The sequence below is a fragment of the Thermobia domestica genome, chromosome 11, assembly GCF_964235325.1.
Source record: "Thermobia domestica chromosome 11, izTheDome1.hap1.1, whole genome shotgun sequence".
NCBI lineage: Eukaryota > Metazoa > Arthropoda > Insecta > Zygentoma > Lepismatidae > Thermobia > Thermobia domestica.
The window spans coordinates 267,583,023-267,596,658 of NC_137464.1; the positions used below are offsets into that span (position 1 = coordinate 267,583,023).

The window sequence follows — 13,636 nt, forward strand, 5'->3', positions numbered from 1 at the left end:
TTTATTGCGGTGATCAATTATTTTCCTTAATTAGTGGTCACTTCATGGCCTGAAGTAAGGACGATTACTTTCAAATATTAGTTTAAAGATTTTGTGCCGCATTAAACTTCTGCGTATTGCTAACTCTAATGTTATGTCAATTTTTTATTTATATTGCTCTGCTCTAAATTTAGTGTGATTCCTTAGCGAGAACGTCGTACACTTTGAAATGACATAAAATGAAATTTTAATTTAACGTATCACGATTATGCCATTTAGACAAAGGGAGACGGATGATTAATTAAACTGAATGATGGTGAAATTAAATTTTTTGTGCTCCCATTGGGAACTGAATCCAAGACCACGTGTACCAAAGACACACGAGCTAGCCACTAAAGAAGCGGGGAGTGTTATGTGATATATTTTCAGTTTGTGCTTTTTCATTATGTAAAACCTGTAATTTTGTAAGGACAGGTTGCTTTTCTAATTATTTGATAATCTTGAAATTTTTTTGTTTATTTTGTTCGATTCTGTCATATGTCTCTTAGTTGTCGTATGTTTTTCGCTGTCGTTTCTCTATAATTTCTGTGCCTTGAGAAGAAATGGCCTCGTACACCCCAAACACAAATCCTTTGAGGAAATGTTTCTCCTTCAAAAATTATATGTACACATTGTTAGGTATATTCAAATACCAATCTTAAAATTTCCCTCAGTAAAAGCTAGTTTCCTTACACCTTCACAGCCCTCCCCGCTGGTCTAGTGACTATGTACGTGGTCTCGAGTTTGATTCCCGGTGGGAGAGCACAAAAATTTAATTCCACATCATTCACTTTGATTAATCACCTGTCTCCTTTAGCCTAAAGGGCATGATCATCGGACGTTAAACTTAAACAAAACAAAACAAAACAAAAAAAAAAAAAAAAAAAAAAAAAATCTGATGCAATCACATTGTTAGAATTTAAACGTTAATTAGTGAAGTGCTTGGGAGGGAGTCGTTATACAGGGTGACCCATAATTATGTATATGGTGTTTCAAAAACTGCGGTAAAGAAACTACGAACATAACTTGAACATAAATATAAATATATTAGTCTCATACCTTTCCTTACAAGAATTTTAGCCTCTGTTCCCCATGGCATAGTCCACCAACGCACCATCGAAATCGATACGTGCATGGACATGAAGAGTACCGTTGTCACATGGAGCTTGATAGACCCATACTAGTATCTTGTGGAACTCTTCTGTGATAGCTTCTTATAGTTCGGCCTAATTGCGTATCTGATTGATACACTTTCTCCTTTAAAACACTCCATAAGGAAAAAAGTCAGGTGGTACAAATCAGGAGATCGAGCTGGCCACTCCACAGACCAACGTCGACCCATCCAACGGTTCGGGAATGTTTCGTTCAGCCACTCTCGCTGTGATATGGCATAATGTGGCGGCATAGTCCACTGATCGTTATCCTCACTCTCAAGCTACACAGTGTTGCCATATCGAAACTTTTTGTCCAGAATTACAAATACTACACTCAGTCAAACATTATATACGTAATTTTGGGCATCCTCTAGAGTAAGACATATGCTGCATCGGTAATGTATTGGTATGAATCGGAGCGAAAGATAGTCTATGAGCAGTAAAGTGGAGAATGCGATTACACCTAAATGTATAGTCTTACAGCAGGGCAGAGATTAGACTAAAGTGAGAAAAACTGTAAACAGAAAATCACGCAAAACGTACGTTTATTTTTATTTCAAGAACTTTCATTTTGTCCGGTAGATGGCAACCGCTGAAGGATCTATGCTGCTATCTAACAGCGTAACGTGTAACTTCTATCATTCTAGGAACATGAATCTTCGTTTCAATGGTAGAAAATGGGATGTGGATAGCCACTGTTACCTGTATTGACTCCATCAACAAACTCGACCGAGAAAAAAAAATATATTCGCTTTCGTTATCGTCTGAAGTAACGAACGTCCTTACGTAGCAAGATTACAACTTTATAAGTCGCACTTGCGTGCTAATAATAGCAAAGTCAGAAAAATTGTGTAGTCATTTTGAGGTGTATCAACTTCAACGTAGCCGCGTAGTAACCACTGCACGAATCGTCCGAGTAGCAGCACATTTTCTGATGAGATCCATCAAAAGAGCTTTCAGAGTTGTGTTCGAACAGATCGGTGGACTGAAACAAACAGCTTAGAAGCAAGCTAAAAAAAACTTTAATTAAAAATGTTCTCTGCGCGCCAAATAAATTACAACACTGAATGTTCCATATTTTTCAATCATTTTATAAAATGTTATTTTACAAGTGGATATAACTAGTGCTTCTTCTTCGGGATTAACTACTACTACTTTGAACAATCGCCTGCCAGTAACACATAAAAGAAAATTTTGTTTTATTTGAAAATTCGAATAATAAGCTTGTAACCTTGATTTACCTATTAAAGCTTAAATATTTTCATTTCGAATTATGCAAATAATTGAAAAGAAACGAATCATACAAATAATTAAAAATAAAATATAACTGGAATTCTCTTTTTACAATGAACACGCTTTCAAATGGTGTAACAAAGCATCGCATCCTTCTTGATTACGGTAATTTCGCTTTGTCGTTGATAGCTTCTGGTTAATTACCTCAGGGCACATTGGTCCCAACTCTTTCAAAGATTCTGAAAAGCAAGAAAAAAAAGAAACAATACATGTACTATATCTTTGATTATATATTGTTCATGGTATTTTATTATATCTATTTTTGTATTATTTACACTTATGAACTTCTGCAACAACTTTCACTACAATATTACATATATCGGCCCCGGGTGGGATTCGCCACTGGGCACAATATCTTACATCTGATTATAACAGGCTACTCAATAATATTTTAAGTAGCCAATAATTAGTTTTTGGATCAGGGGTCACAAAACTTTTGAACAGCCCTAAATCGAGTTTTCGTACATTTTACGGAATAAGGACATCATATTGAGTTAAGTGATAGTTTGGGTTTGACTACCCTATATGTAGTTCTTCAGATATATATGGCTTACAAGAAAATTTTTGATTGAATATTGGATCTTTTGATTTAAAAATAAATAAATAAAATAGACTCTTAGATAAATAAGTATAATAATCCATACCGGTAACACAATGACAATTTTTTTGTTATGCAATAATGAATATTCATATTCCTTCATCAATATATACAGGGTATGTCAAAATAAGTATTACAAGCCAATATCCCGCGAACTATACGTCAAATAAGAAAAATATTAAGTCAATGTATAATACAGAGGGGCCTAAAAATGGGGCAAACACGAGGTTCCGCCCCATTTTGGCGGAAGGGGGGTATACGCAAAATTTTCAAATGGGAACATAGGTCGAATGATATCTCGTTCGAAAGAGCTTGGAAAATTGAACAATTTTTGTAGGAAACAATTTTTGATATGGGGCACCGTTTTCAAAATGGCCTCCGAAAAAGGTTCCACGTTCAGATACAAAGCTCAGTGTTCAAATTGAGTGTTACAAGCCAATATCCTGCGAACTATGCATCAATTAAGAAAAGTGTGAAGAGTCAATGTACAATACAGACGGCCTAAAATATGGGTGAAACACGAGGTTCCCCCGCCTCCCATTTTGGAGAGAGGGGTGAACGTAGAATTGTCAAATGGCAACATAGGGCGAGCAATACCTTCTTTGATACATCATGAAACACCAAACATCTTAGTACAAAAGTTTCGGCGCCCATTTTGAAACAGACTTGCCCGAAATCAAAACAAATTTTGTACTAAGCTGCTTGTTTTTCACGATCTATCAAACAAAGTATCACTCGACTTATATTCCCATTTGAAATTTTCAAGTTGGTCCCGGGGTACCATGATGGGGTCTCTGGAGACACCGCGACAACACCATTCCACGTTGCCTACAGCTTTTTTCCTTTTCCATTTTTTGTTTCATCTTTTTCTACTTAACTGTTTCTGATTTATAAGTACTGGAAATTTTATCTGATACAGGACCATTTTTGGGGCCCATCTTGAAAACGGTGCACCACATCAAAAATTGTTTCCTACGAAAATTGTTCAATTTTCCAAGCTCTTTCGAACGAGGTATCACTCAACCTATGTTCCCATTTGAAAATTTCACGTACACCCCCTCCCCCCAAAATGGGGGCGGGGAGAACTTCGTATTCGACCCATCTTTTAGGCCTCTCTGTAGTGTACATTGACTCTTAACATTTTTCTTATTTGATTTATAGTTCGGGAGATATTGGCTTGTAACACTTATTTTGACTCACCCTGTATATATCAATATATATATATATATATATAACAGTTATTTACTACAGCAAATTCACGAAAACTACAATGAAAACTGCACTGCAAAATAAATTCTATAGAAACACAAAGTGTGAATAATTTTGTATTTACCTAAGAGCACTCCCTGTATCCGAGGGTCTGGGTCATCCAAATGAATAAGCATTGTTTCCAACACAGTCTGCAAGTGAACCTTCCGAAAGCCTTCATCACAATCCGTTGGAAGATTCTTAAACATCAATACCAAATCCTTCGCCGCATAAACACGAACGTCATCGCTCACGTCATCTAGACGCTTCAGAACAACTGAAACAGAACACAGTTTTATTCAGAATTATCAAACTGCAAATAATACTGTTCATTACGAATATTCGATAGTTTCAGTATTTCACAAAAGTCTCTAACCCAGCCTTCCTCAAACCGTCGTCTGTGAATACAAGTGGTCCTTGAGATCTGACTCTTCGATTGAACATTAAACACAAAAGAGACAGAAAAAATAAAATTCAAATGAACTGCGTATCATACAATATAGTTGAGAATCTCCAACAAAATAAATAAATAATATATAATCAGGCGTTTCTTACTTTCTCTCATTTATTACCTAATAAACTATTTTTTTTTCTTTTATTAATTTCTACATATAAAAGAAGTTCTGACTGACTGCTCAACGCCAGGCCGGTAGCCAGCCTAAAAATTTAGGGGGGGGGGGAAGCGATCCAACTTTATTATAGTTCATTTGCAAGCCTATCGTGAAAATTTTAGGGGGGGCCGGCTCCCTAGACCGCCCCTGGATACGGGCCTGGTCAACGCCCAGGCCAAACTGCTTAGGATAGAAACTAGAAATTTTGACAGAACATAAGATTTGTGATATAACATACCACTAAGGAAGGATTTTTCGAAATTCATCATGGAAGGGAGCAATTATTATAGTAAGATGTCCATATCTTGGAAACTTGTAAGATTAGATACGAAATTTTATATTTGGACTTCTTATTTAAAATAATTAAATATGCTTTTCAGCTGTTTTTGGTATTTGACCTACCAGCAACGAAAAAAAGAGAGAGGACTGCAATTTTTACATTAAGCTGTCCATATCTCGAAATTCATTTAGAATATAAACAGAATTGGCCGTCTTGTTTACTTAGTAATTGTGTTGGATACTTGTGTAGAAACTCAAATAGATCTTCGAAATGGTGTGTATGTTGCCTGTTAAGTGTACTGTGCTGGTAGTTAGTTGATTTTTAGTGGCACAAAAATATTACACAATATTTTGACTGTTATGTGGTGGAAAGAATATTCTTTTATAATATTTATGGCTAGGAATAGTAAGAATGATAAAGTGAAAAAAAAAAAATAATAATAAATAAATAAATAAAAATTCGAACTAAATCTGAATGTTAGTTGCTTTTCAATGTGAAATATTTGATTGTGAACATCCTAGGAGCTATTTTATGGGAAAGGAATTTTTACAAACATCTTCAAGAGAGACATGTAAATGAATTTGAGCTGCAATGTAAATCACGTAAACCTATATTTTATTAAACACACTTAGTCGATTGTCACTTAACTAAGGGCACATTCTCCTGCATCCATATGTTTTCAGTTTAGCTAAGTCCTACAACTTGTAAAACTATTGCAGCAGATGCAGAATTTTATAAAACGTAATTACTATTGTACAGACTTTAATTCATGTTAATCAAGCTATTTGTAGTGTCAAATTGCCTCGATCCATATCGAGTAGTTTTGTTGTTGTTGTTGTTGTTGTTGTGAATGTAGAGTTTATTTATGTATTCAATACGTGTAACAGGAATTTAGATAAGGAGTGGGTCATCATTATAAACTGGTTTACTAACACTAATTGAAACTTCATAGTTTACAATAGTAATGACTCTTGCGTGCAAATTCTACATCTGGATCAATATTTTTATAAGTTGTAAGTCTTATCAATATTGGAAACGTATGAAGGTAGCAGATGCAATGCTCATCTTTCTACTTCGTGTGTGTAACCAGCGAAATTTTTAAGATAGTGCTAATAATTTATGTCAATATTCGTAGCTCCCACTTTGGATAAACAATTAAATGAAATCTTTCAGTTTAACGCCCCACGATTATGTACTTAAGCTAAGGGAGAGACGATGATTAAACGAAGTGAATGATAATGGAAGAATCGGTAGAATGAGAAAGTGGAAGGAAACGGGAGTACCCCGAGAAAACCCACGGACACCATGTTGTCCACCACAAACTTACTTGGCCGGGGATCGAAACAGGAACCAAACGCACCAGAAGTAAGCGCTCTACCACTGAGCCACTATGCCTTTGTCCTAGCTTGGAATTGTAACTTTCTAATTTATTTTCAACTTATCCTTTTATTACAGTATTGAAAGTAACTACAATTATATTTGCTAATGCACGATATAGGACACATGCATTTTTTGAGGATACAAGGTTATTATTTAAGTTTATTTCACAATTTAATGTTCTCACTATCTCTTGGTAGAATAATGGAAGAAGTCGAAAATCTAAAGAAAGGAAATTTCTAAAACAATATGCAACAATACTGTTGCTATTAAAGTACATTGTTTAACATTTCATAACATTTACTTATTCTACTTAAAAAAAAAAAAATAAATAAAAATAAAAATAAAAATAAAAGTGGAAGACCTGAAACAACACATTCCGTGGTTTATTTTGCACACAGCTGAATGTCATTCTTATACTACCTCTGTATCATTTTGGTATCTGAAACTTGATTTCACGTTCAATCTGAGAAGCGACAACTAACACGATTACGTTATAAACATATCATCTTTGCTGTATTACATCGCTCAGGGGACGAAGATGTTCAGAGGTCTTTGGAGTATTTCTCCGTGGGATTACTCTAGTACTGCATTGTTCCAAAACATTGACTTAACCCATGATTTCCTCCTTATGCATTTAAATTTATTATACTACTTCCCACACGTTGGCACGGGCAACTGATCTAAGATATTAGGCTGGCGATCGCGTGTTCGAATCCCGCTTAAAGCATGGGTCTTAGTTTGTCCTTTCACCATTTATTTCATTGTTTCATTTAGCCTAAACGACAGAACGTGGGATGTAAAATTCAGAAGTAAATCACACACATCATCGTTTCAAAATTAGAAACTATTGAGCAAGAACACTATCAGGGAAACATTGAACAGCCTGGCTTAGTGCAAATGCGATTCACATAAAATCTCCAAATTCTATAATTTTGCTTAAACATTTATTTACTATTTTTAAAAGTTTGTTTACTCCGAAGATGTAGGACGCACGAAAGTTTCAACAGCTTTATTATTAAACATCAGGAAGAAGTTTGAAATATGAACAGACTATAAATAGCAATCAAGTTACGAGCGCTTTTTGGTAACTTATTCATTGATTCCATGGTTCAAATTTGGTCTCGAGTCTGTTTAGAAAGTGAAATTATGTAATAATTGCTCAAATAAATGGAAGTATCCTCGAGAACTTCCATAGGCACGTTTTTGTCACTGCTGTGACTAACGACTTTCCAAGTTCATTGAAAAGTTCTCATTGTTACAAGAGAAGTAGATCTCTCGATTGTTCTCAATTTCAATCAACTTCCTTGAGTTTCAGTCACAGCATTCTCCCCGACTTCTGAGACATTGAAATGTTGCCTGCTTGCTTTTTCTGAAGAAAAAAAAAAAAAAAAAAATAAATAAATAAAAAATAAAAATAAAAAACCTCAGTAGTAATACTATACCTAAATAGAGTTTCTCCAGATGGTTAAGTGGCAAGTGTGTGCCGCAAATTGTTGATATTCGGTGGACAGTTTGGCAAGTGAGCATTCGACAGGATTTAGACGTTTCTTCAATGACGGAGCATACAAGAGGCACCAGTTTATCTAGCAACGGCAGAAGATTGTCTCGGATGATGAAGCCCTCCTGGACACACGAAAACAAGCAACATACTGCAGCCGTCCTTACAGCTGCTGCTGTACGACCTGCATGCCACACCAAGTTGGGAATCACCATTTCTGGAACAAACATTTTTTTAACTAAGTGCATTTAAGCAACAAGCATATATACGATAGCGCAAAACATATCTACCAACTTAAACTGTAAATAAGTACTAAAAGATATCAATTTCTTATTTAAATTTTCCCACATCCTGTAGATGTGCCCCCCCGTGTGATTATATTTGGTCTCATTTTTGCAACACAAACAGTATTTGAATGTTTTCTTTGAACAGCATGTTCGTTTTTCTTCACTTTTATGAATTATCCTTAATTTATGACCATGAGTGTACCTAAACGTCAACAGATAATTCATCTGTGTACCAAAAACACTAGATCATTTCACAGACTTTGTCCTGAATAGCGTATATAGAATAGAATATTTTTATTATCATTAAGTCTCTATACAGACAACAGACAATATCAAATGAAGATATACAAGCAAATTTCTTTTTTACCTATACCAATACACGTTTATCTTTCTCCAAGTCCTTAACATTATAATAGGGTATAGCAACTAACTAATCATACCATTTATTTTTAAATTGAGCAATAGGTAAATTTTGCGTGTGTATTGGTAATCTGTTCATGAATTTTATACTCTATATTATATAGCTATTTTTGATAGTCTGCTATATGATATATCATCTTGTTTAGCAGATCTTGTATTACCTATATCTTGTCTACGTTGCATATCTGACATATTTTGTTTTACATATACTAAAACTTTATATATATATATATACAAATTGACAACACTCATAATTTTCAACTTACAGAACAAAGGTTTACAGTGTTCTTTATATGATGCCCCACTGATTATTCCAATAACTTTCTTTGTAGTAGTAGAACCTCATTTATGCAGTTATTGTTACCCCAAAATAATATTTCATATTGTATGCTACTTTAAAAGAAAAGCATAATATGCTGATCTTATGTAGTTGTTCGGGACTATATCTCTTAAATATCGTATTAAACTTATTATTCTGGGAAGTTTTACACATACGTATTCTGCATGTGCTTCCCACGTTAATCGCCTATCCAGAATGACACAAAAGAAATATTACATTCTTTGACGCTACCTGCCACTCGTTCAATAAAAATATTTGTCTAGTAGTTTTATTTTTATTAAGAAGAAATCCGTTTGCCTTAAACCATTCCTTGGTTTCTATAAAGATTTCCTCATTCAATATAATTAGCTCTATAAGATTATTGCTAGGGTTTAGTAAGGTTGTGTCATCAGCATAAAGAAAGGGTTTACCTGAGATATTCAACAGTAAATCAATATAAACAATAATGGTCTCAGTACACAATCTTGAGGAACCCGTATTTTATTGGAATGCTATCTGATTTCATTCCATTCACATTAGCATCTTTATCTGAGTGCGACTTTTTAGGTATGTTTTAATAAATTTCACACTTTTACCTTGAAAACCATAACACACCAATTTTCTTAATAGTATATTATGCTCTACACAGTCAAAAGCCTTGCTTAAATCACAGAACATGACTAATGCAGAACCTTAATTTTCAAATACTTCATGTATACATTTTACTAAATTACCAATGGCACCTATTGGTTGAGCTACCTCGTCTACACAGCCAAACTGTGAATGATTAAGCAACCGTTAAAGGATATGTAATCGTTACCACCGCTTCTGAAACAATAACAACTGAATACTTTTAAAAAAATAACTGATGTGTCGAAAGCTATCAGGGCCGCTCTACAAGTGTGCGACGTGTGCGGTAGCACACATGCATTTTGATAGGGGCGCCGAAATGATAAAAAAATAATATGGTAAGAATTTAAATTTTGAATGTACATTAGCCATTTGAATATCTTAACTTTTGTTCAACAAATAAAATGTTGCTTGAAAGTATAGTAAAGAGACTGGCTCCAAGTGCTCCGCTCCGTTGTTTTGAAAGAACTAAACAGTTGTAGTTGGTGAGTCACAATCAGTATCACATATATATTGTTTATAGTAATATTGATGTACCTTTTCTAGGAAAGTAAATACCAAAATTTATACTTGTGAACTTTTTCGTAATTTTTCTAATATGCTGACGTAACTTCTTTCAATATTAATACATCTATATTATAAAATTGAAAGTGACCATGTTTGTGATTCTTAACCTGTTGAACCACACAACCGATCTCGATCAAATTTTCAACATAGATGAGGTTCGGACCTGAGGTGGTTTTTATCATATCACTTTAACGATAGAACTCAGGGGAGGAGAGGGGAGGGGAAAGATATATAAAAATAAATAAAACTTCATCATTCTTGAACCACTCGACCGATCTCGTTCAAGTTTTGAACATAGATAAGGTTTGGAACTGAAATGGTTTTTGTCGTATTACTTTGACGGTGCATTTTAAGCGAGGGGGAGAGGATAGATAAAAATGCTCGAAAATAACTGATATTAATGTCGAATCTATAGTTTTGGGGATCGTGGAGATAAACAGTGACACTTGCGATGCTGTTTAAATCCAAATTCAATCCCGCAGCTTTGGAAGAGCAGGTGGAGATATATATATATAAACGATCGAAAATGATAAATATTAGTGTTGAATCCATAGTTTTTGGGGTCTCTGAGATGAACAGTGACACGTCTGATGCCATTTAACCCAATGAAGCGGGTAATTGATGCTAATTCAAACTAAAATATATTTTTCATGAATATTAAATGAAATAAAACTTCGTTGTAGTAAACAAACGGGTCTGTTATTTTCTATCTGACAAAACAATAAACGGAGTAAAATAATTTGATAGGAGTTTGGTCTTTACACTAGTACAGTACAGCACGACTACTGAAGTTTGAAAAAGTCAGTTAAAAGAGTTAGTACTAGAAGAAGTCATTTTAAAAAAATAAAAATAATGAAGAGATACTAAATACTTTACTTTAATATTTACTGTTTATTACTATTTATTAGTTTTAGTTTTTGGTTTTAGATCTCTTTAAAAGGGCAACTTCAGGTATTAAGTTCCGACAAATTTCAGTTATAGAGCACCCATATAATTTTTTGTTAGGTTTCCTATGCCCTTTTTTCATTTAAGGGGCGCCAAAACGCATTCTTGCACACACAGCATTTTGGTCTTAGGCCGGCCCTGAAACTCATAACTTTTCCACATTAAATTTTATTAAAGTAAAAATGCTTAAGTTTTGTTCTTTACTCTTATTTTATTTAGATTGATACTGAAACCGATGCAACAAATAAAGGACGCGTCTTTCGAAGAAAGAATACTTCTCCAAATCAGTGGAGTAAAAATCCAGACACCGCAGCAACGTGCGAGTGAAGTTCTTTTTATTAATATTCTCAATCTGCACACAAAGAATGATGATTCACTTTCGTATTATGAAAATATACTAACATTAAATACTGAAGTACTAAGAGATTTCACATGCTATGAAGATACCACTGATATATGATAAAAAGCTTACCTTCAATAACCCTGCTCATCTTGGAGGATATATCTGGGGACTCAATCAATGAAGACTTCCAATTGGTTAACACGGAGGAAAACGTTGTGAACATATTCATTCTCACTTCAGCATCTTTGTCCGGGTTCACACTGCTAATTAACACCGGCAGGATTCTCTCCAGGTGAACACCGATTACAGGACCTGCAATATTTTCATATTGATTTTGTTACGCTGAACTCTCATACTTACACAGGAATTGGAGTAGGTTGTGCTTTAAGTCCTTGTGTAACGGACCAACTGTTCAAGTGGGATATGAAATACTAGTCGCATTACCCGTGAGGCATTTAACGTCCCACAATTATGCTCCTAGGATAAGGAAGACGGTAATGACAATGAGCGAAGTGGTACTCTGAACAAAGTAAGTGGAAACGGGAGAAGCCCGGGAAAATCCATGTATTTGTTTACCAAGCCGTAAGATTACGAAAGCCGTCATTGCTTTCTTCTTTCTTTCTCTCTGTCCAACGAAAAGGAAAATTGAATAACAATTTTTTTGTCACGACTTTTTAATTTATTCTTTACTTCCATCGATTATACACTTAACATACGCATCTTCGGTGCGCGAGACGCAGATTCGATTCCAGTTGGGAGCTTTCTCTCTGTCCACGTCACATACACACTCTATGTTGAAAAGGAAGCTAAACTACAAAAATCAATCAATTAACCATCAATTTCTTGTTTATGATTAATACAGAAGGTTGCCATCAGAACTTAACAATGTTTTTATATATTAATGAAAGCAGGAAATAACAGATTTGAACTTATTTTTACAGACCAAATCGTCTGTAGATGCGAACTCAATAATATACATATATGGTCACTAGATTGTCCAAGCACAGCAGCTAGGCAGTGGTAGAAGCCATGTGGTCTGAGTGCAGCACCGACTACAGGAGTGAGAAAGTGTTTAGCTGTTCTAGGAAGCGGACTGGGTGGCGTAGTGGTTAAGTGCCGGAGATCCCAAGTTCAAGTTCCGGTCCAGTCAATCACTTTTTCACTCTTTGTATGTTACTTATCACGTTTGCTTGGTTTGATTTTGAGTTTAGCGCCCCTTTCAGGACCGTGGGTATATGAAACGTGATAAGTAACATATACCGAACCACGTGAGCTTCCGCCGGGAATCGAAGCCGGGTCAACCACATCAAAAGCTCGTACGCTAACTGCTTAGCCACGATGAAGCTCACTTACCATGTTTGCCTTTGACAATTTACTCTTAAACATTAATTTGCGAAACTCTCCTTGTATCATATTGATATGACATAATTTAAGAAGATGAAGGTAAAACAACCAGATTAACGAAACTCAAAACACGCCATGAAATGACGTAGCACATAATTAATGAAGAGGTATTCATAATTAAAACATGGCATACTACCAGGGACTCGAAAATCAATTATGTAGTGATTGCTTTCCCAATTGAGCTGTCAATGACACGGCGAGTTCTTGAGTTTTTGGAGCATAATTCCATCATGAAGAAAAGAGCAAAAGGATATCACGATTTGAATTCCCGACAATCCAAGCAACGGATTTTGTTCTGTTATATCTCACCCTGACTCTGAACCTCTATTAATCGACTATAATTAATAACATAGGGTGGGTCATAAGACACTAGACCAAGATGAATTAGTTACTAACTACAAGACTATGAATTATTACAAGGTATATCATAGCATTAAGTTAGGCTATCTCCATCATTTAATCTCATAAGCAAAGAGCATTTCTCCTATTGTTGGATGATATTTTATCAAATTCTCAAGTTATACGCTCTTTTAGATGCTTTAAATCACCAATTTTTTCCAGGAAAAAATCTTTCATTATTCCTGAAATAGAAAAGTCCATTGGGCTGAGATTTGGTAATTGTGAAACACGAACACACATTC

General features: G+C 34.9%; 1 protein-coding gene across 1 annotated transcript in view; it reads right to left on the reverse strand.

Moving 5' to 3' along the window:
* Window positions 1-2,171: 2,171 nt before the first annotated feature.
* The window catches only part of Dnaaf5 (Dynein axonemal assembly factor 5), a 37,492-nt gene continuing 26,027 nt past the window's right edge, over window positions 2,172-13,636 (reverse strand). Inside the window, exons 8-11 of the mRNA XM_081732328.1 lie at window positions 11,721-11,903; window positions 8,025-8,297; window positions 4,397-4,588; window positions 2,172-2,644 (exon numbers count right to left, since the gene is read on the reverse strand). Coding sequence (XP_081588454.1) covers window positions 2,514-2,644; window positions 4,397-4,588; window positions 8,025-8,297; window positions 11,721-11,903 — 779 coding nt within the window. The 3' untranslated portion in view covers window positions 2,172-2,513. The remainder of the gene's footprint in view (window positions 2,645-4,396; window positions 4,589-8,024; window positions 8,298-11,720; window positions 11,904-13,636) is intronic.